Below are 22,841 nucleotides of genomic sequence, written 5' to 3'. Positions count from 1 at the left end.
TCAGTAGGTCCGAACCATATAGAGAAGTAGAAATACTTTCGCTGGGCAAATATTTTCATTTTCAAACAAAGTTAAATTGTTAATTTAAGACTTCCCCCCTCTGCTTTTAGTTCATAGTTTCATACTCATTTCTGCATATTTATCAAAGCTTTTTGACCTTAGCAGCTGCTTTACTTTTGCTTAATACGAAGTGATTTTTAATGGCCTTCACGAAGTCAGGGAGCCCTGCAGAGCTCCCTGTCTGTCCATATGTCCATTTGGTCTTTGTAATTCACTGTGTCATACCAATGGTTAAATAATGCCCTAAGGTCAGGAAGCCCAGTCAGGACAGCTGGTAATTAAGTCACTCACTTCTTTTTGGCACTGGAAATATAAAACCTGATCCGAGGAACAAGGCCATCTGTTTTGTGCTTTGTTGCTTTAGATGTTCATACTTGATTTTATTTGCATTGATTTTTCCTTAAGTCTTAGCCAAGTGATCAGAGCTGGTAAGCTAGTATGGTTCATACCTCAAAGGAACTAAGTTTTTTTAAGTTGATCTGGTTCATATTTATAAGTTTTATTGGAATTATTAAGAAAAACTTGATATGCTCTATAATTCAGAAGGCCACTTGTATTTCAAAAAACGTCAGTTGCACGAGCATTTGGTTTTTGTGACTAGAAACAAGAGCGTAGGTCATTCCATTTTGCATACAGGATCTTTGGTGGGTTTTGTGTTAGAAGAATAGGCTGGAATGTTTAGTTGACAACAATAAATTCTGTCACCTAACAGTTTCACATTCTAACTTCCCCTCATCCCTTTTAATTATCCAGCATTACCAGTGTGAAAAAGTATATTCTGGATCTAATTTTTGAAGTGCTAGTTCTGTGGTCTCGCATCCTGATTTAGTCAAGAAAGTGTTGGTAAATTTAGATTCTTCTGCCCCAAAATAGCTTTACTTCTGGCTCTTAAGTGTCATCACACTTTCCCAAATTATACTGGATGTTAGCATTTAGAAGAATAACCAAACATGTGTTATAATCATTCTTTTTATTAAAAAAAAAAAAAATCTTTCCTCCTTCCCATAGCACCAGTTCTAGTAATAGTTGAGGTTCATGAAGAGCTAAGAAGTTAAAAATTCTGCGTGTCATTCCTGGGTAAACATCTGGCACTGGAACCATAGCACATTGCTTTCAGGAGTTGGTGGCCCAAGAGGAGAGAGAATGAGGTTGGGGCCAGGGCTGTCACATGTGGTTATAAAGGCCAGGAGTTGCGAGTAGGGCCTTTGGTGTGAGTTGGATTGGCTTAGAGTAAGGGATGCCATTCCCTTTTCTATTTTCAAAAAGTCACCTTGAAGACCAGCAATTGCCCTGCTAGTGCTTGCCTAGAATATGTAACTTCCTGCATTTTAGGAATAATTTGTAATAGCTGAATATAAATTCTCTAAATCCCTATAGTCTTTATTAAATGTTCTTTTTTTGACATTTTAACTATTATATTTCTATTTTATTCTGACATGCTACTCATAGTTTTTAAAAAGACATTGTGGGCTGTTGGTTCATCCAGCGCTGCCTGTACCATCCAGTAGTACTGGAAAAGTAAAGTTTTACCTGGTATGAGACAGGGGCCTTTGATTAGAGGCAGTCATCCTACTGGTCAGCCCAGTATGGATTTGGCTGGTTTCTGTTGAATGTGTCTTAAATAAACAAGTTTCTTTTCTGGCAATGGTGGCAGACATATGGAATGCAGAGTCTGGCAATAGCTGTGTCAAACAAAGTCCTTAAGCTACTTAGCAGCTAATGTCTACTGTCAACTGTTGTGACTGAGGAAATACCTTCCAACTGGAAAATAAAAGTCATCTTGCTGCCAAGAGACAAACATTCATCATTTATTCTACCAGAAGAAAGGCCAGTGCTTAATTGCTTTGTTGAACAAGAAACTCTTATGTCTAAATTATATTAATCGTTAAACTGGTAAAAAAAAAATGCTATAGAAGATGTTTAATTGTTATGTTTTGAATACATTTACAATTGAGGAAGTTATTCATGATCTATAAATATATTGTGTAGTTCTGCGTGATGGAAAATCTCATGATTTTCAAAAGTGTTAAGTAGCTCTATTTTCTCTTAGTAAATGTGAGTGCTGATAGAAACAAGCTGTTGGGAGGTGGAATTTGGCCACCATCCATTTGGTTTCTGGAGATGTTTTGTGTGGTTTTCTGGACTGGAGTTTATACAAGTTACGAATCCTTATTTTATGTTACAATAATTAGTTGTAAAAGTAATTCCTTAGTTACTGGTATAAGTAGATGGTTCCTGTAGGTTAATGTGACTGATTGTTGGGCAAGTAAAGTTAGTCACGGTACTGAGACCTAAGTGAAGGGTTTTGTTTTGTTTTTTAGTATTTGTTGAGCCATAAGAGGATTTGAATTATCTAAAATAGCCTTACCTTAGAAAAGGAATCCTCTCATGTATTTTTAAATTATATGTATGATTTTTGTCCTTCACAAAAGAAATACTTAAGGTTAATGTATATATGTTGGAGGAAGGTGTTGAAGGGCTCAAGGGAGAAAATCAGCATCTTTTTTTGTTTATTTGATTTTCTGAGGCAGTCCCTAAACGGAAAACAGTTGGAAATAAAAGTAAAGGAAGATAAAGCTTGGTAGAGTCTGTTTTACCCAGTCATTGCTTTAAAGTTTTAATTAAACGTAACTGTTTTCTAAGAAAGAACAATCTCTATTTTTGAATCCTCAGGCCTGTGGAACAGATTCCACTATTGTTTTACTTATATCTTGAGGCTTACCCTCCAGGGACAGTGCAATCTAGACAAACACCATTCTGCTACCCCACCCTCTCCAAGTCATTGAAATGATAGAGTGAGGGTGGCGTGGACCTGCCTTAAAACATGGTATGAAGTGTTCTAGGGAAAAGTTGACAAAAAATAATATGTGGACAGAAAACTTTTTATTTGTAAAAAGCGTAAATCCTGGTGAAATAATGGGAAGGTTAGATAGAGAGAGGGGAGAGTTTAAGGTCCACAGTTAAAATATTTTGTTGATTTGTGTGCCAAACATATTGTAAAAAGGTTTAGGTGCAATAATCTAATTAAAGTCTTAACAGCCCATTTAACAGATGAGAGGGAGAAATGGATAAAGGAGGTCAAAAGGAAAAAATAAATAAATATGGTGCATTACTGAGCAACACCAGAAAAATGGCTTACTGTTGTCTAGTAATTTGTGACCTAAAGAAATAGTACTAAACCTCTTTCAAAGAAGAAAAACTACCTCAATTTGGATGTTAATGGAATATATACTAAAACTAAACAAACAGTGCCAGTGGCAACAAAGCCAGACTTCAAATTCTAATGATATCTGCTAGATACAATTTATACCCAGATCAAGTACTCCACAATGAAAATAAATTATCTATAATACAAAATATGACAAAATTTAGAAAGTAAAAAAAGAAAAATCTATTCTCATTAAAAAGATTTTCCTGAGGCCCTACACAGAAGTTTTTGTCTGTATCTGAATCACTACAATTAGATGGGTCATATGGCCCTCTCAGGCTGAAAAAGAATCTGAAAAAAGTGCATTTTTTTAGCTGCACATACTGCCCTTCTGTCCCAGAAACAAATAAAAACTCTAGAAATAACATAACATAACATTATATTCATTGTTAAGAGACCGTCTGTGGTTTCCTTCAAAAACTTTTTTTTCTGCTTCAACCATACTTATATTTTCCTCTTACATACTCTTCTGGATAGTTCACTTTTCTTTTAACCAATGAATGAATAATGTCCAATAAAATGAAACCTTTCTGCAAGAAAGTAATTTTGTTCAAATTACTTTGGTACAAATGAAATGCATTGTTATTTGGCTTTATTTTTAATATTAAAAAAAAAAAAAGATGAGGAAAATGAGGCTAGCTCAAGTAAAGCAGGAGTGAGGACCCAGATCCAGCATTCTCTGATTATTCAGAATGTGCCACCCTCCCCATATGTCGCCTAAAATACTCTAGTTGTTGGGAAATGATTATTGGAAGTGCACAAAGAGACTCTTTCAGAATAGAATTAGTTGAGATCTCCTGGGGACTTTTAAAATAAATGGATTATGTTCATATAGCAGTACTGGAATAATTTTATTATTTATTTATCTATTTATTTATTTATTTTTAGGCGAGGCAACCCTTGGTTGACTTCACAGATTGCGAGGACCTTGTCAGCTTACAATCTCTTATTTTTATTTTTATTTATTTTTATTTTATTTTTTCTGCCTACAACACCTGGTCTTCCTGGGTGGTCTCCCATCCAAGTACTAACCAGGCCCAATCTGCTTAGCTTCTGAGATCAGATGGGATTGGACTTGTTCAGGGTAGCATGGCCATAGACAGTGCTAGAATACTTTAAAGACTACTTAGAGTTGCAATACAATTTCCAGACTCCCCCCTTGGTATAACTGCTAAGTTTGGAGATCAAACTAAAAGATTTAAGAGGAATATCACAAAATCTGTTTTAAAACCAAGTATCTACCCCATCCACTTTGTATTTTTTAAAAAATATCCTGTCTAGGAAAGTGGGATGAGAGGAAGTGGGTACTTTTCAATTTGTCATTCTATAAGGGAAACACAGTTTTGTAATTTATATTGTTTTTAGCATAGAAGACGACGAGGGAAAAAAAGCTTTTTATCAAGTTATATGTGTATGTATATTGTTTTTCCTCTCTGGACTGTCATAGGATTTCCGGGACGCAGTAGCCCATGCTTCCAGGCAACTTGGGAAACCGGTGATTGAGGACCGGATCCTAAATCAGATCCTGTACTACTTGCCTCAGCTGTATGAGCTCAACCGGGATCTCCTGAAGGAACTGGAGGAAAGAATGTTGAACTGGTAAAAATGGACTGACCAGCTTTCCCAGGGATTCCAATTTTAGATGAAGCCTATAAGGGCTCTGCGTGTGACACAGACGTGTTCCGTACATTGAGTTGTTTCAATATATTGAATTTTCTTGGCATTTACCTGTAGATTGATCATATTAGATGGCCAGAATTCACAACCTTATTCACAACAGTATTGCATTCTGTTCAATACTATAAATTTTTAAATTCTTTGGTAATGCTGCCTCAAAAGCAAGAAGGGCCCATCATCAGCCAATTTAATTTTTTATAGGTGACTTTTGGTAGTCAAGATTTTTGAGACTGAGGAAATTTAGTTGATATTTTCACATTGGAAAAAATTTTAAATGTTTTATCTATCTCTTCTGGAGCTTCAAGTCATGAAACTCCCCCTTGCATTATGGAAAAGAGGCCATTCACTAAGATAATTTGATAATTAATTTGGTTCGTTTAGAAAACTTATATGTGTCTGATGTCATTGTAGATGCTGTAGATTTCAGAACAGGAAAAGGCTACCAAAATGTTAAGAGCTTCCATTGGGCTATAGAAAGTGAGCTGAGACTTTGGTGACAGCTTTGGAAACATGTGGAAAGTTCGGTCTAGGGGGATGGAACTTACGTTGAAGTCCATGGAGAACTCAAAATGATTTGAATGAAAAAACAATATCACATACTTTTCTGATCACAATTTCCCTCTAAGTTCTCTTCATGCATAATCCAAAAAATACCACCGTCTGTTTTGGAAATATCATCATGCGTTTGCTTGTTGGAAAGTATGCTAGATAAGCAATTAATACTTAGCTGCAGTTTAAGTATAAAATGGCACAGAGTTAAGGACTGAGGAGTGACTAAAAGGCAGTTTTTAAAGTCATGGCAGAAATAAAATATATTTACAAAGAATTCCTGTACATCATTCATATAAAAATTAACCTAAAACTTAATCTGAATTGGCTTAAAAAATGTGCATATTTATGCAAGCAAGTGGAGGCTTAAATATATTTTTTGCTGGTAAAAGTATTCTCAAGTTCAGATCTGTAGATATTCTGTGTTAAAATATTAAGCATTTCTAACAGATAGCCTAACTTAAGGGACAACTAAAACAACAATTATGGAAAAAGCTATACTTATTACTAACAATTTTTCTAATCTTTGGATATTTTCCACTTATTAAAATATTTTTCTCTCAGAGATCTTTGAGTCAAGACATTCTTTGGTAGACTATCTGAAGTAACATTTATTTTTACATTGGCTTTTAATAACAATTGATAAAGTCTTCATTTCTACATTCAGCAAGGTTTTGGATACCTACCATGTGCTAGTCAGCACTCTAAGCATGCTAAGAATATCACAGTGCACAAAACAGACAAGACTCTTGCTCTCATGGGGGAAGCACCAGACAAATAAGCAATATACAGAGCAGTAGGTGTACTGTGTACAGGACGCTTGTGTTTTTACTTTTTTTACTATACAAAAAAAAAAAAAAAAGGTAGAAGTAGTTTCTCATCTGCATAAATGTAAAATAGGATGATGTGCTAGAGAATGAAGATTGGGTAGCCAAGGAATGCTCTCTAAGAAGGCCGAGCATTTAAAATGACATCTGAACAAAAAAGAAGGACTAGCCCGGGTCCCATATTTCCAGGTATGTGGAACCATTAGTCAAAGTTTTGAAAGTGGTAATGGACTCTGTATATCAAAAGAATATGATGAAGGCCAGTGTTGCGGGAGAGTAATGAGAAGGGGAATGAAGAGTCAAATGGGTCAGAAAGGTAGGAGCAGTGGCACCTGTGGGTCTTTGTAAGTCCAGGAAAGGAATTAATTTTTCTGCTAAGTGCCAAGGAGGCCATTGGAAGTCACATGATACGATATACATTTTTAGACTCTGGCTGCACAGAAGGATGAGATAGTGGAAGCAAGGAGACCATCTTGCTGACAGAATCCGGACAAGATATGATGGTGGCAATGGAAATGGTGAAGAGTAGGCATTTTGAGATATGTTTCACAAGAAAAAGGAAAAAGATGACTTGGGTAGGGACTCTGCTTATTGGCTATGGCTTGGATACATTAATGACTGTTTTTATATTTTTGTGTATCTCTTCTCTATCCTTAGGACGGAACAACAAAGAATTGCTGATATCTTTGTAAAGAAGGGTCCATATCTAAAAATGTATTCCACATACATCAAAGAATTTGATAAGAATATAGCTTTGTTGGATGAGCAGTGCAAGAAAAACCCAGGTTTTGCTGCTGTTGTTAGAGAATTTGAGGTATTTTGCTTCTATCTAATGTTGAACTTTTTTGGGGGGTGGAGAGCAAGGATTGCTTTTAAAACTTTAATAATTTGCTGTTATTGAAAATAAACCTTGCAAACAAAAAGATATTAAAATATAATCCCTTCAAAATCAAAGAGGGAATTGAATAAATGAGTGAGAACTCTGTCCATAAGATTTAATTTTGAAAATAATTGCACATCAAAATATTTTAATGGGTCTCTTTTTATTTGTGGTGGTAAAATACACATAAAATAAAATTTAATGATCTTAACCATTTTTAAGTGTACGTGTAGTAGTTTAAAGTACATTCACTTTGTTATGCAACCAATCTCCCTGTTTTCATCATGCAAAACTGAAACTTTGCCCATTAAACAACTAGCTCCCCATTCTCCGCTTCCCCCAGCCCCTGGCATGCACCATTCTACTGTGTCTCCAAATTTGACTACTCTAGGGAACATTTATTTTTAACTCAACCTTTCTCTTTATTCTTCTAACAACTAATCTGTAATCATAGATGGGAAATATAATTTGTTTCTCTTTAGATAAATGGCACAGTTTTAGTGTCAAAGAAAAATGAATAACATGTTTATTGCCAAAACTTTGTGTTTGACTCAGAGCTATGAGAGTACAAGCCTGATATGATTCAAGATGATATAATGCATCTTTAAAAAATATTATTTTTTAACTAATATTTTACTTAAGTCCTCTCCCCCACTTTTGAGTAAAAGGTTGGTTACTATATATTTTAATGATTATTTGTTTTGAAACGAAAAATATCTGAATTCTAGTCACACAAAACTAGAAAAGCTTTAGACATATTAAGGTAGTGCTGATTTCTAATTTGTACAGTAGACAAATAATTAAACTTTAAAATTGTAGTCTTTTTTTTCTTCTTCATCTCTCTGCTGATGTCTTCACGCTATTAAGAAAGGAAATGTGAACTATATAGTTGTAGAACTGATAATTGACCCAGTTTTCATCAGTGTCCAAGGAGTTGTTCTGTTGCCTTGGCAGCAGAAAAAACAAGACAGGAAAGTTAGCTGCCTTGGTTAATGATGATCACATGATAGATGTTTTCTTAACATCTATCATCATCATAATTTCATAATTATTCTGGTACCAGCCCCTGGAGTGTAAGAAGTGCAGGACATCTTAGCATGAGGGACATTTTCATTTGGCCATTTTAATGCTACCTCACAGGAAATTCCTGTGATGGAGAATGGGGTGAGGCTCAAGAATGGGCAGACGTGTCTTGTACATACTAAAAAGAGCTTTAAAGGCAGAATCAAATGTCCTTGTGGTCAAGACAGAATGGTTCCAGATCAAATGTTCCTATATACACTGTGATTTGGGCTTTGTCTTTTATAGCCAATAAACTGAGGAAGAATTTTACATTCTGCAGGCTTATTAGGGAAGGGATGCTTAGCAAGGCTGCTTTACAGGTTATCTTTAATTCTCCCTACTATCATCTGTTATCATTATGAATATATTGATAGGCTCTGACTATTACTTGAATCCAATTCCTAGTAGTTTTATTTCTGCCATCTTATTTTGGAGACCATGCACGTCTTTCTTGGTTGAAGGGTTTGTTTATGAATGCTCGTCCAAGTGGCCGGCAGCTGCTGAGTAGGATGGGCGCTAATTGGTCTAGAATGCAGACTGCAGCTGCCAACCTCTGTGAGCAGGCCATGAACAAGTTTTCCCAATGAGTCAGTGATTTGAGAGATCTACCTGTGGGAGAGGGTGGGCTACATGGTGAATCAGCATAGTTTCACTCTCAGCATCGCAGCCGTGTTTTAAAGGGAGCATCTCCAAGAGTCTCCTTCCAGAGCTGCTGGCTATTTAAAGTTTGGCTCCCCGGGCACCTGAATCTGCATCCCTTGCTTCTTAGAAAAACTCTGTGTTTACACTGAATGCCTTTTTCTTTCAGACGAGCCCTCGATGTGCTAATCTGGCCCTCAAGCACTACCTGCTTAAGCCGGTTCAGAGGATCCCCCAGTACAAGCTGCTGCTGACAGGTGGGCGTCTCTGCCAGTTTACTTCTCTTTTTCTGTCAGTCCAGTAACACCTTTACCTAAAATATGGAATTGTAGATTGCTTAGAATGTTGCATATACGCTACCTGAACTCCCTTTAGTTCTCTGATCATCCCTGTGTGCATGCTCTGCTCTGGGCATTCATACATGTTAATTCCTTTTGCTCAGAGCTTCTTTTACCATCCCAACCCCACAATCCTGCCTCATTTTGCCTGATTAATATTAACCCCAAGAAGGTAACTTTCCCAGCCACTCAAGAATGAGGTTTAGAGGGTCACTGTACATCAACTGTCATGGCCTTGGTCACTTCAGAGGGTTTTAATAAGGATTGATTAATGAGCTATGTGATTAGAATAGTGCTTTGTTCACAGTGTGTTCTAAATAAGTACTAGCTGCTATTAGTAGTAGTTGCAGTGTCCTTATCAGCATCCTGATGTCTGGTCATTATTGTCTGTGTCTTCTACCTGACTGTGGGCTTCAAAATTACAGGGCTGTGTCTGTCTAGTTTCCACTGTAATGGTAAAAGGAAAAAAAGGAAATAAATTTTTAAAAAGCTTTGATTTGAGTGGAGTCACATATTTTGCTTAGGACTTTATATTCATTGGCTTTTTAAATCTTCACCATAGCCATGCATATATCATGATATTTACACAGATGAAATAACAGGCTTTTGGAGATTAAGTGGTTTGGCATCACAAAAGAGCTGATATAGTCTCAGTACCAAGCATAGTATCCAACACATACTACTTGGCTCCCTGGAGTATTTGCCGAAATGTATTGGATGTGCAGTGAGTTAGTATACATACATAACATGCATTAAGAATTTGGTTAAAATGGACAAGAACATTGAAATGCCAATTCACAATTCTAAATTCAATCCGTTTTAATTTTATGTAAATAGATTTTAAGGTACTTCATTCCTATTAGTATTCTTAAGAAATGGTGTGCATACTTTTATCCTTAACTTAGTCACTGTCTCTTAAACCAAGAGCCATATTGAATGAAGTAAGTGAATCCTGGAAAGCCAGGGTTTCCTGATTTCCTTTTAGGCAAAGTCTTCATGCCTTCCAAGCTTTCCTACCAAGCTTGCCTACTGAAAGACAAGCCACTGATGAAGAAGGCCTGCTCTTCAGCCCCAGGACTGGCTACCCGAGGTGTTTCTTTAATTTGAATTTCTAACTGTGAATCAGGCACTAGATTTCTCTCTAGAATGACATAAGGCAAAGCAAATAATATGAGGATGTCCTGTCCATCTGTACTTTTTTCCCTCTGCATTTGGCTGAGATTTAGAATACACAGGACAAAAGGAAGAACCCATGAATGTGTCGTGTTTTTGCTAGATAAATTCAATGCTGTATCATAAATGAGCTATTGACTGGCTTAAGCTATTTCTACAGCTGTCAAATGAAGTACTGTTTTTAGTGGCAAAAGACAACTATGGTTTTAAAAGTGATGATTTTGTGATAAGGATGGAGCAAGATTCTGAAATTTTCATATAAACTTTTTTCCCCACACTATGATTTAAGTAAAAAAGTTAGATATTATTTAAGTTAGGTTTCATGCTGAATTTGATTTTAATTGATTAATAGTGAAATGGCAAAACCAAGTTTTAAAAAATCTTTTTAAAAAGAACATTTTTTATAACCAATATAATGTGAGTTTAGGATTAGTTTTAGTTTTGAGCTGTCTCTAGTTTAATTTTAAAGCCATTTCTCCCTTAAATTGGAATATCTTCATTATTTAAATAATGCACAATACTTTACATATAGTAAATACTCAGTGATTATGGATTCGTTGAAGGGTAAAAGTGATAAATGGCTTGTTTAAAGTCAAAAGCCAGGACTAAAGTTAGAGAAAGAACATAGACTTCATAGAGAAATAACACAGACTTCATAGTCTTTGTCCTATGCCTTTACTTCCATTGATTCAAATTTTCCCTCCAAGCCTGACCTGAAGTCCTCCATTCCCTTTGAAGACGTCTCTAATTACTCCAGTTTTTCTTACCCTTATTATCAGTGCAATGTGACTTAGTAAATATTTATATGATGCCTTGTGAATGTGCTAATATTTGAATGATTTGAATATTGATTCCTTAATTTGATTATAGACTTTATGAGGTAAAGGAGTGAGTCTTTTAGTAATAATTTATCGTATCCTGGTATATCTGGGTCAGTTTTGGATACTTTGAAAGCTGTTCAGGAAATAATTTCAGTTGGTTTTAAGCTTGGTTCAAAACATCCCTTTAACCAAAATATCTTTAGCCTAAAGGACAACAATAATATAGAGAATTTAGATATTCTTTTCTCCTAAATGAAAGACACATCCAGAGAGGTGAAATATCCTTGCCCGAGACAACACAATTAGTATTAGTTGAAGCACCTATGGTCATAATAATCCTAAGGAAATATATGGGTTGGTACTAAGGGTTGGTTTTATTTGTATTTAAAATTCTGATTTCCAATACTCATCTTTTGTGGTGTTCTAATTGCTCTCTACTTTTGCAAGATATTTCTACTGTTGCTATCGAAGTGCTCTTGTCTATGCACTTACATTTTTTTAGAAATTGGATTTTAAGTCTTAAGTTTGCATCTATTCAAACATGTTATTTAGCTGGGTCCTCATCCTTGGATAAAAAACTCAGTGATTTATCCTTGGAACAACCTTGTGAGGTAAGTACTTTTATTTCCCTTGTAGAATTTGGAATAAATCCAAGTTCAGAGAATATACTGGAGCAGAGATGGGGAATGAGACTATGTGACAACTCCTGACAACTTTGATTTATTAATGAGTTGTCATTAATAAATTCAGGCAGAGAAAGGGAAGGATTCTTGCCTGACTTGGTGTGGGTAGATTTGTGCCTGCTTGGTTTCTTGGGAGTGGAAGATTGAGAAATTGCAGAGATGAAGCAGATAGGATAGTTTCTTTTGGAATCCTTTCTTAGAGAAAGGTGAGTGGAAATTCCCAGGTTCAGCCGTCCTGGCCCTACTATTCAAACAACCATCCCATTGTCTTGCATGTGTTCTTTAGGACATAATTGGGGTTTTTTATTGGGTATTTTACTTAGGCTGTCTCTTCCTTCATTGTAGTAAAAAACTTCCAATTAAATTCTTGGTAGTTTTTTTTTTTTTTTAAGTCAGTTCAAAATACGATCGAAGGATCATGAAATGCTTAAGATTAGAATTCTAAAAGCAAAAAAGTAAAATTGATTTTTAAAATTTAGGCAGGAAAACTTGTAAATTTTACCTTTATATTGGCTATTCAAGGTCAGTCGATCTAGCCAGATCTTTAAAATATGTGGGACCCAGAACCTATTTGGAGTTAGGAGAAGTGGGAATCCTGGGGCAGCAGTGAGGAAGCAATGAAAGAAAACAGACAGATACTGCTATAGGAGCAGCATTAATTTTTACCACTGCTTCTTTCCTTCCTCCTCATCTCTTTAGGGTAAAGACTGTTTCTAATATCCTAACTCAGTGTCTGGCTTAGATCTTGGCACATAATAGGGACTCAATAAACCAAAAGGCTTAGGGAAATAAATGTTCCTTTTTATAAGATTAAGAAGCCCTCCTAGGCAGTGGTGCCAGTGGATGTTTGATGAATGGATGGATGGATCGATCAATTAATTGCTTTTAAGAGTAAAAAATAATCTTCCAGTTACCCAGGCACAAAGTCATGGAAAGACTCTAGGGTGCTTCCCTGTCCTCAGTTTTCCTCCCTGACTGGGTTTCCTGTGCCTGTGCTTCCTACTCTTTTCCATTTCCCTTCTTACGCTCCAGGCCAGACCTTTCTACACTCACATCAAACCCTGGCATTATCTCCGTACTGGTCATGCTACCTCTTACCACTCCCCCAGGTAGCCTGATACATCATTACTTTAGTTCTCACCCAAAACACCATAAAGGAAAAAACACTCCTGTGTCTTCCATTTTTCTCACTCCATACTATCTATCTGGAGACAGTGTCAGAGCCTACAGATTAAGGGCGAAGTCCCACAGGACTGCCTCTTTTTTCCAAACTTCAGATGCCAATGGCAAGTTTCAGGTTGTCACTTGTATTTCTGACCAAGCAACTATAAATCAAGGTTCCCTTGACCCCTCCCTCCTTGGGTTCGATAATTTGCTAGAATGGCTCTTGGAACTCAGGGAAACACTTATTTACATTTAAGAGTTTATTATAAAAGCGTGTGATTAAGGATACAGATAAACATCCAGATGGAAGAGATGCGTGGGGTGGGGTGCAGGGATGGGTTCAAACTTCCACGCCCTCTCCAGGCACATCACTCTCCCAGCACCTCCTCATGTTCAGCAACCTGGAAGTTCACCAAACCCTGTACTTTGGGATTTTTATGGAGGCTTCATCATTCGGGCATGGTCCATCATTAATTCCACTTCTACCTCCTCTTCCCTTCTTGTAGGATGGAGAATGGGACTGAAAGTTCCAAGCTTCTAATCATGGCTTGGTCTTTCTGATGATCAGCCTCATCTAGGAGCCATTCAAGAGCCCACTAAGAGTCACTTCTTAAGACCAGAAGACACGACTATTTAGGAAAATCCAAGGGATTTAGGAGCTCTGTGTCAGAACTAGAATCAAAGACCTAATATTAGAAAAAAGATGCTCTCAGGGCTCTTATCACTTAGAAAATTGCAAGCGTTTTAGGAGCTCTGTGCCAGGAACTGGGAATAGAGACCTATATATATTTCACAGACATACTTTTATTCTGCTTATTAGAAATATTGCAAATGTGCTTATCCTACCATAACGATGGATACATGTCATTATACATTTGTCCAAGTCCATAGAATGTACAACACCAGGAGTGAACCCTAATGTAAACTATGGATTTGGGGTGATTATGATGTGCCAGTGTAAGCTATGTACCATTCTGGTTGGATATGTTTATGATGGGGGAGGCAAGTCCTATTTTAGAAAAACAAATAAAAAAATTTACTTATCCACAGTATAAAGACTGCAGTATACAACCCCAAATTGCCCACACCTTATTTTCCTTTCCTCTAGCTGCAGTGAGTTTCTTACTCTCTCCTGATACCTTTCCTTCAAGGCCAGATATTTTCCTCTGTCAATCAATCACTAACTCACTCATCAAGTATTTACATGGGCTGGCACTGAGCTGGACGCCTGTATACCCTGGCAGATAACACAGCTGGAGTCCCTTGTCCGTATGGAGCTTACAGTCCTCTTTGGGGCTATACCCAATCACTCAGGCTCCCACCACACTCTTCTCAATTCCTAAAAATTATATTGATCTTGTCACTTGTTTGAGTATATTCTAAGGACTCGTTTTTGTAAGGGTCACTTCTTTTTTTGAAGGGATCTTTCATGCCTATTAAAAATATATAAGTATTATAAATAAAAAAAAATAAAGTCCTTCTTTGTCTTCTACCATCCAGATATGACTATCATATATCTTCTTAGATTTTTTTTGTCTGTTATATGTGGTATAAATTTTTTCAATGAAAAACCTTTTATTTGTGGAAAGTGACTACGTTGGTGTTGGAACAGATTGAATCAGTGAGGATCACAGAGGAAAAAATATAATGAAAAATATAATTTAAAAATTCCTCTGAAATATCTTTTTCACTTATATATTTAGAAAAAAAAACAGTTCGTTCAACTTTGATTAAATTTGGATCAGGTAGTTTCTTTGATCTTGTTCAAAATATTTATGTTATAAGTGACTTTACCAACATGTTATATTACTTTTCCAGTAATCTGCCCTTAGTCTGAGATGGTATTAACTCCCTCTGGGTTTTAGAAATCCAGGATTTCCCATGTTGGCAGAAAATATGATATTAAAAACATCTGTTCTAGTGTTCTGAAGTTATAAATTTGAGATATGATTAGGCTAATAAGCAGATTTATAAAAAGATCAAAATCAACTTAATGCATGACATTTAAAAAAAACTTAGTGAAAAACAAACTTCTGCTTGGCAAGTATTTGTTTTAAAACCCAGGGCTAATTGTTTACATCAAAGGTCATTCTAACACTTTCTCTAGGGCAGAACTTTATGAAAGGTGGGGTTACCCTGGACACCAGCCAAAGCATTTAGTTTCTGAGGAACCCAAAGGCCCTGATGTAAAGCAGTTTCCATCCATGTGACATAGGAGGGTGAGATATTCAGGATTCTCATTATAATTAGCTCAGCCCTTGTTCTGTTGCAATTCATTTTTAATTATAGTTGTGAACAAGGCATTTTGAGAGATGCTATTTAATAAATTGTATCCATGAAATATTTTAATACTATAGAAAGACTTAAGGGTATAAGAGGTATGCACATATTATCTGCCTCTTCTATTAAATTATAGTTTCTTAAATGTAATCTCACTTTCTCTGTAGAGCAGAGGTTCTTAACCTTTTCTGTGCCTGGATCCCTTTGGCAATCTGCTGAAGCCTATGGATCTCTTCTCAGAATAATTTTTTTAACAATTTTTTTTTCAATTACAGTTGGAATACAATATTATATTAGTTTCAGGTCTATAACATGGCAATTAGACATTTATATATTGTACAAAGTGATCACCCCAATAAATCTAGTACCCATCTGACAACACAGTTATTACAGTATTATTGACTATATTCCTTAAGCTGTACTTTACATGCCCATGACTGTTTTGTAACTACCAATTTGTACTTTAATCCCTTCCTCTTTTTCATCCATCCGCTCAACCCTCTTCCATCTGACAACCACCAAAATGTCCTCTGTATCTATGAGTTTGTTTCTATTTTGCTCATTTGTTTATTTTGTTCTTTAGATTCCACAGGTAAGTGAAATCATATGGCATATGTCTGTCTTTGTCTGACTTACTCCACTCAACACAATACCCTCTAAGTCCATCCATGTTATTGCAGAGGGCAAGATTTCATTATTTTTTATGTCTGAGTAATATTCCATTGTATATATGTACCACTTCTTTCCCTCCATATCTTGGCTATTGTAAATAATGCTGCAAGGAAATAGGGATACCCACATACCTTCGAAGTAGTGTTTTGGGTTTGTTCAGGTAAATACCCAGAAGTGAGATTACTGGGTCCTTCTTTGTCTCTTATTATAGCCTTTCTTTTAAAGTCTGTTTTGTCTGGTATAAGTATTACTACCCTAGCTTTTTTTGTCATCATTTTCATTTTCATGAAATATCTTTTTCCATCCTTTTACTTTCAGTCTGAGTATCTTTTAATCTGAAGTGAGTTTCTTGTAGGCAGCATATGTAAAAGTCTTATTTCTTATCCATTCAGCCTTCCTATCTTTTGATTGGAGCATTTAATTCATTTACTTTTAAAATAATTGTTGATGGGTACATTTTATTATTCATATTTCTAATCTTTTTCTTCTTCTTCTTAAAGAAATCCCTCTAACATTTTTTATAATACTGGTTTGGTATTGATGAACTCCTTTAGCTTTTTCTTGTCTGGAAAGGTCTTTATCTGTCCTTTGATTCTGAATGATAGCTTTGCAGGGTAGAGTAATCTTGGTTGTAGGAACTTGCTTTTCATCACTTCGATCATCTCATGCCTATCCCTTTTGGCCTTCAAAGTTTCTGTTGAGTAATTACCTGACCGTCTTATGGGAGCGTCTTATGGGAGCACTCTCGTAGGTAACTAGATGCTTTTCTCTTGCTGCTTTTAACATTCTCTCTTTGTCTTTAACCTTTGGCATTTAAATTACAATGTGTCTTTGTGTGAGCCTGTTTGGGTTCATCTTGTTTGGAACTCTGCACTTCCTGGACTTGTATGTTTATTTCCTTCATCAGGTTAGGGAAGTTTTCTGTCATTATTTCTTCAAATATGTTCTCAATTTCTTGCTCTCTCTCTTCTCCTTCTCCTATGATATGAATGTTGGTTTACTGACGTTGTCCCAGAGGCCCTTAAATTATCCTCATTTTTTTGGACTCCTGTTTCTTGTTGCTATTCTTATTGGGTGTTTTCTGCTACCTTATCTTCTAAATTGCTGTTTTGGTCCTCTGCTTCATTTAATCTACTGTTGATTCCCTCTAATGTGTTCTTCATTTCTGACTGGTTCTTTTTTATGTTTTCTGTCTTTTTGTTAACGTTATCACTGAGTTCATCTTCTCTTCCCCTAAGTTTATTGAGCATCCTTATAACAAGTGTTTTGAACTTTACATCTAATCGATTACTTGTCTCCATTTTGTTTAGTTCTTTTTTCTGGAACTTTATTCTTTCATTTGAGACATGTTTCTTTGTCTTCCCATTTCAGCTGCCTCCCTTTATTTGTTCCTATGCATTAAGTAGGGCTAGGGCTCCTACGTTTCCTGGTCTTAGTAGCATGGCCTTATGTAGTAGGTGCCCTTTGAGGCCCAGTGGCACAGTCTTCCCTGGTAACCTGAGCCAGGTGCACCAGGTATGTCCCTTGTATGGGTTTTGTGTGCCCTCCTGTTGTGGTTGAATCTTGATTGCTATTTGCATGTCAGTGGGAAGGATTGACCCTCAGGCTGATTGGTTGTGAGGATTGGCCACTGAGGGGCTGACCCTATGGAGTAGGGTTCTCTTTAGCAGGGCTCTGGTGCCTGCCTAGTCTGCCCTTTGGGTGCATCATCTTTGATGCAGTCCCAGGTGGTACTCTGCCTTGTCTGCAGCTGGCCACTGGCATGCTGGCCCAGGGCTTCCTGGGAGGGGACCCACCACAGGCCAAGTTCTGCTGCAGCCTGCACCCTTTCTGGAGTCACCTGGCAAGAGTCACCAAGCAGTCTGCAGGTGGCTGCCACCTGTGCCGGGTTTGGGGCTCCTCAGCAAGAGGTACAAGGCATACCGAGGCCAGGTGCTGTTTGTTTGAGTTTTGCAAACCTTTGAGAGATTTTAAGAAAGTCCACAGCATGAACAAAGACAGGCCGTTTGTATGGAAAAGCCATTGGAAGCAACTTGGTAGACCTACAAGTTAGGTGGGGCAGTGTCTCAGGGAATCACTAATGTTAGCCAGGTTGATGGGAACTCAGATATGGTGACACTTGCATCTGCGTGCTGGGAGGTGTGAGGGTTCAACAAAGGAACAGTGACCTCTGCCAGCACTTCTGTCTAGGAGAAAACTGCCCCTCCAGCCCTTGCCCGTATGTCCCTTGCACCTTTCGAGCTGCTGACCCAGCGCTGAAGCTCAGAGCGAGTGAGTTTGTTGGCAAGTGAGTTTGCACTTAGGCCCCTTAGAAATATCTGCACTCAGCCAGTCTCACTGGTTTTCACAGCCAGAAGTTGTGAGAATTTCTCTTTCTGGCACTGAAACTCGGGCTGGACAGCCCTGTGTGTGACTGGGACCCCTTGCTCTTTTGGGGGGACCTCAATAGCTGAGATATCCTTTCACATTCTCAACTGCTACACGCAGGTATGAGACCAGCCCCATTACACCTCACCCATCCTACCAGTCTTGAGGTGGCTTCTTCTGTATGTCTCCAGTTGTAGGACTTCTGTTCAACTATACTTTAGGAGACTCCCAATGATGGCTGTTCTGTAGTTTAGTAGTAATTTTGATTGTGGTTGTGAGAGGAGGAAAGCACAGAGTTTACCTAATCCTCCATCTTGACTAGAAGCCCCAGAATAATTTTTTAACTTACAGAATAAAATATGTAAGATTAAAAGGAAACCAGTCGAGCTGAAATGCAGTTATTAAAATAGTTTTGAATTGTGACATAGTAATACATGTGCTTTTATAGTACTATATTAAATAAGACCTAGTGGTGGATCTAATAACTGCCCTGATTTCGAAGTTGTAAGAGTAAACTGGTAATGTGATACAAAAATTATGTGATTTCTATGGTGACACAGTCACTGGTGTCATTGATAAAATTGTGGTTTGTTGCCTTCATTCATAAGTGAAGGAAGTTCTGTATTTCACTTAGAGTTTAGTGAAAATATTTGTTTTTGCCCTTCCTAGGTTGCAGATCCTCTGAATTCTGCCTTCGTAGACATTACTGTGAAGTCATTCTTTTACCAATTCTGTGTAAATTTGATGCAGATTCCCTACAAGGAGCCAAATGCCTCTATTGCTTGGATTTGCCTTGTCATAGTTCTGATAAGCTGACTCTTGTTAAAGAGTTTCTTTCTCAATGTTTCTCGGAATCATGGGCTCATAGCAGGAACTGTTCCGGTTGGGGAAAACACTGAAATGTGCTCAAACTTGAATTCACTTTGGTGTTTACATTTGCTTTATTCTTCACTTGGCTATTTTGGGGGGTAGTAAAATATACTTATCTCATTAAACCTAAATTTGCTCTTTGTTGATAATTAGCACAATGGGGACCCCCCTTTAAGTGGGGATTGACAATGCCAGGGCTGTTTCTGTACATCTGAGACTCTCACTTGATAAACTAGCAGCCTTAATGATTGGAAAATGTGTCCACAAAGAAAAGCATTTGTCTCAACCAAGTCAAAATAATAGACGTTTACTTTTGTTGGGAGATTTTCTATGGCTTTGACACTTTAAGGTCATTTTGGATATGCTTTGCTAATCTGTCCTGCTAAAAAGAGACTGCAGGGAGATTCTGTCCATTGTAAGATCTACTCCAAAATTTTGCCATAGGTTGAGCTTAGTGTCAGGTGGTGTGTGAGTCCTTTTGGTATGCCACCTCAGGACCAGATTTACCAAAGTCTAGGATAGACCAGGGCTGCTTCATATGGTCATACCCCGCATAAGGGCTCCCTGCTGAGGTCCAGTGTAGCTCACACTTTACTCACCATGTTGTGTGCCCCAGTGAGGGGCTGCATCAGCCCAGGAGAAGTGGCCTTTTCTAATTCACAGACAGGCAGGCGTTGCCTGCTTTCCAAGCCATGAATCTGTGAGCCTGAGACTCATGAAAGGTTACTTTTTCTAACTTAGATAAGCACCATACCTACAAGAGGCAATCTTGGGCCACATATTCAGGGACCAGAATCGAACTAATCAAGGAACAGGAGAATTGGAACAGGAGCCAGAGCACTTTTAATTTGTCAGACCCTCAAATATCTCAAATGCTTAGTAGAATGTGAAGCAAGGAAAGTGGTAACCCTAATCAGAATGTCCATGATAAATTCAGGAAACATTTATTGAATATGCATCAGACATTGTTCTAGGTGCTGGGTTTATAAGAATAATTAATTCAGGTTCCTCGTTCTCATGAAGCCCACAATTTAGCATTTGTGCCTAAAATGATACTTAACACTATAGAACCATTAACTTAGCTTTTAACGTATTGCCAATGCTCTATATTCTCAGTAAGGTTAACTTAAAATTTTGGAGTTTTATCAGTATCTATCAAAATGATTTTGTATATTAGAATAAATAGAATATTAAAGAATATTCTGGGAGGGAAATATCAGTTAATTCATATTCTAAAACTTCAATAATTAAAGATACACAAAACCATTGCAAGCATAAACCTATTGATTAAAAAGTAATAATAGTTATTCTATCATTGGAGTAGGAAGGTACTCGAAATAGATCTTGTTGTTTATAAGAATCTAATATGTGACAAATAGGAAGTATATGACAATAGGAAAAGAAAGGATTGTTTATTGTATAACCTGTTAAAATTTGAAAAATTAAGATTCATACATCAATGGATACGCTAAGTAAAATCAAAACTAAATATGCATAGGCAGAGCACAGAGGCTTCTTAGGGTAGTGAAAATACTTTGATATCATAGTGATGGATACATGTCTTTATATATTTGTCCAAACCCATAGAATGTACAACACCAAGAGTAAACCCTAATGTAATTATGGACTTTGGATGATAATGATATGTCAATGTAGGTTAGTAAGGAATGTTGATAATGGGGGAGGCTGTGCATGTGTGGAAGCAGGAGATACATGAAAAATCTCTGTACCTTCCCCTGAGTTTTGCTGTGAATGTAAAAATCACTCTAAAAAAAATGGCTTTATTATTAAAACACCTAAATATAAAGCTTTAAACTATAGGAAAACCAGGAAAAAATAAATGTAGTTATTTGTTAAAACTTTGAAAGTACCAAGAGGAGGAGAGATGATCTTCTAAGCCTAGAAAAATAAAGAAATTATAAAGGAAAATATTGACAGTTTTCAACTATTCTAATTAATGAAAGCATTATAAAGATTTAAAATGTCATTAAAATGAAAGGATAAATAGTACATCAGAAAATATATTTGTAATAAATATGAAAAAATTATTATTTCACTAAGAGTGTTAAAACTCATAGGTATCTATCTGGACTAAAAATTTGAAAAAATCACTCAGTAAAAGTATACATAATAAATACACAGTAGCATGTCTAATATCTTCTGGATCAAAAATTAAAACAAGTTATCAGTTCACCCTACTACTTAGCAGTAAAAACTACAATGCACAAAACTGGCAATCATTTACTAAAACTAGTATTTTTATATATTTACATCATTACTTTAAATTTGTATATCCTTTTAGGAAAGGTTCCTCATGATATATATCAAGTACTTAAAAAAAAACAAAACTTTTCTATTGATCCCAAGGAAATAATCTAAAGTATGGAAAAAGACAGATACATCAAGATAGTAGATCAATGTTAGTTGTCATAAAAATGATCACACAATTTATTATTCAAATCTGTTGCCTTTCAAGAGTGCAGGGAACACTATTTATAGTTATGCCTGAATAACAAGTATACAACAGAGTCATTACTAGCAAATTAGGATGTATGGCCATCTATTTAAGGCAACCAAAACAAGACAATTTAAAAAAGAATTCGGAGTCTAAGATTACCTAAGTACCCTATGAGGTATCCCTATGATGGCTTGTTATTCAGCTGCTCCTATGGAAAAAAGAAATGTATGGGCTAGAATTCTCTAAATAGGCTATAAAATCTTATATTATTAAAATTAAGTAAAATCAAGCATTTACAAAACAGGACATACTTTATGTTATTTTAAAGAGGTGTTCATGGTTTAAGTTTTCTCCATTATTTAATCTTCCCAATTTCCTATATTGCATCTTAGAATTTTTTTTAAAATATGCTTCATGGTACTTTAAATGAGAATCATTCATTTTTCAGTCTGATTCAGCCTACTTATTTTATGTACGAGATTACTGATACATAGAAATACATGGTTAAAGTCACATGCCTCTGCTAGACATAGGTGGAGTAAGAGAGTAAGACTCATCTTCTCACTCCTAACAATGGCTCTTGACCACTTCACCAAGCTGCCTTGAAGATGGCAGCAGTATGTCTTACAGCTTGACATATGGTCTTATTTTTGATATTTAAAATAATGAGTACTTTGTTTCAAAAGTCAGGATAATTTTAGGTTGTTTTTATTTTATTTTAAGCTTCGGTAAACAGGCTTATTAATTAGACTTATTTTTCTTTGGATCCCATAATTCTGTATGTGATGCTATATCATTGCATATTTAGGGAGGAAAGAAGAAATCGATACAAAGCAAGATGTCCTCAAATTCAAAACACTTGACTTTGGAACATTACCTGTCCTATATGCTCATTTCCTCTGTTCTCTGCCATCACTGTTTCTCAGCATACAGTCAAGGAATTTGACTGGGTGTTTTTGAGTCAGAAAGTCCCAGATTCCCACAGATGACTCATTTTGAGTAAAGGTTAACTGTACTTCTGAATAGTTTTCTGCTTTAATTATTTGTCGATTGTGTAATGAGAGGTTACAGTAGGCTTACTAGGAGCTCATATATAGAAAACTTAGACCTCTA

At 36.5% G+C, this 22,841-nt stretch overlaps 1 protein-coding gene and 1 pseudogene across 2 annotated transcripts in view; one reads left to right on the top strand and one right to left on the bottom strand.

Moving 5' to 3' along the window:
* The window catches only part of FGD6 (FYVE, RhoGEF and PH domain containing 6), a 95,886-nt gene that overhangs the window by 48,332 nt on the left and 24,713 nt on the right, over positions 1-22,841 (top strand). For both annotated transcript variants that reach the window (XM_011365904.2, XM_023533967.1), the window contains exons 6-8: positions 4,716-4,867; positions 6,979-7,135; positions 9,072-9,159. In XM_011365904.2, the coding sequence (XP_011364206.1) occupies positions 4,716-4,867; positions 6,979-7,135; positions 9,072-9,159 (397 nt within the window). The remainder of the gene's footprint in view (positions 1-4,715; positions 4,868-6,978; positions 7,136-9,071; positions 9,160-22,841) is intronic.
* LOC111743614 lies at positions 4,252-4,369 on the bottom strand (annotated as a pseudogene).

Source organism: Pteropus vampyrus, unplaced genomic scaffold, assembly GCF_000151845.1.
Source record: "Pteropus vampyrus isolate Shadow unplaced genomic scaffold, Pvam_2.0 Scaffold116, whole genome shotgun sequence".
NCBI lineage: Eukaryota > Metazoa > Chordata > Mammalia > Chiroptera > Pteropodidae > Pteropus > Pteropus vampyrus.
Note: the sequence above shows the minus strand (reverse complement) of the source record. Positions and strands in the feature narration are given on the sequence as shown.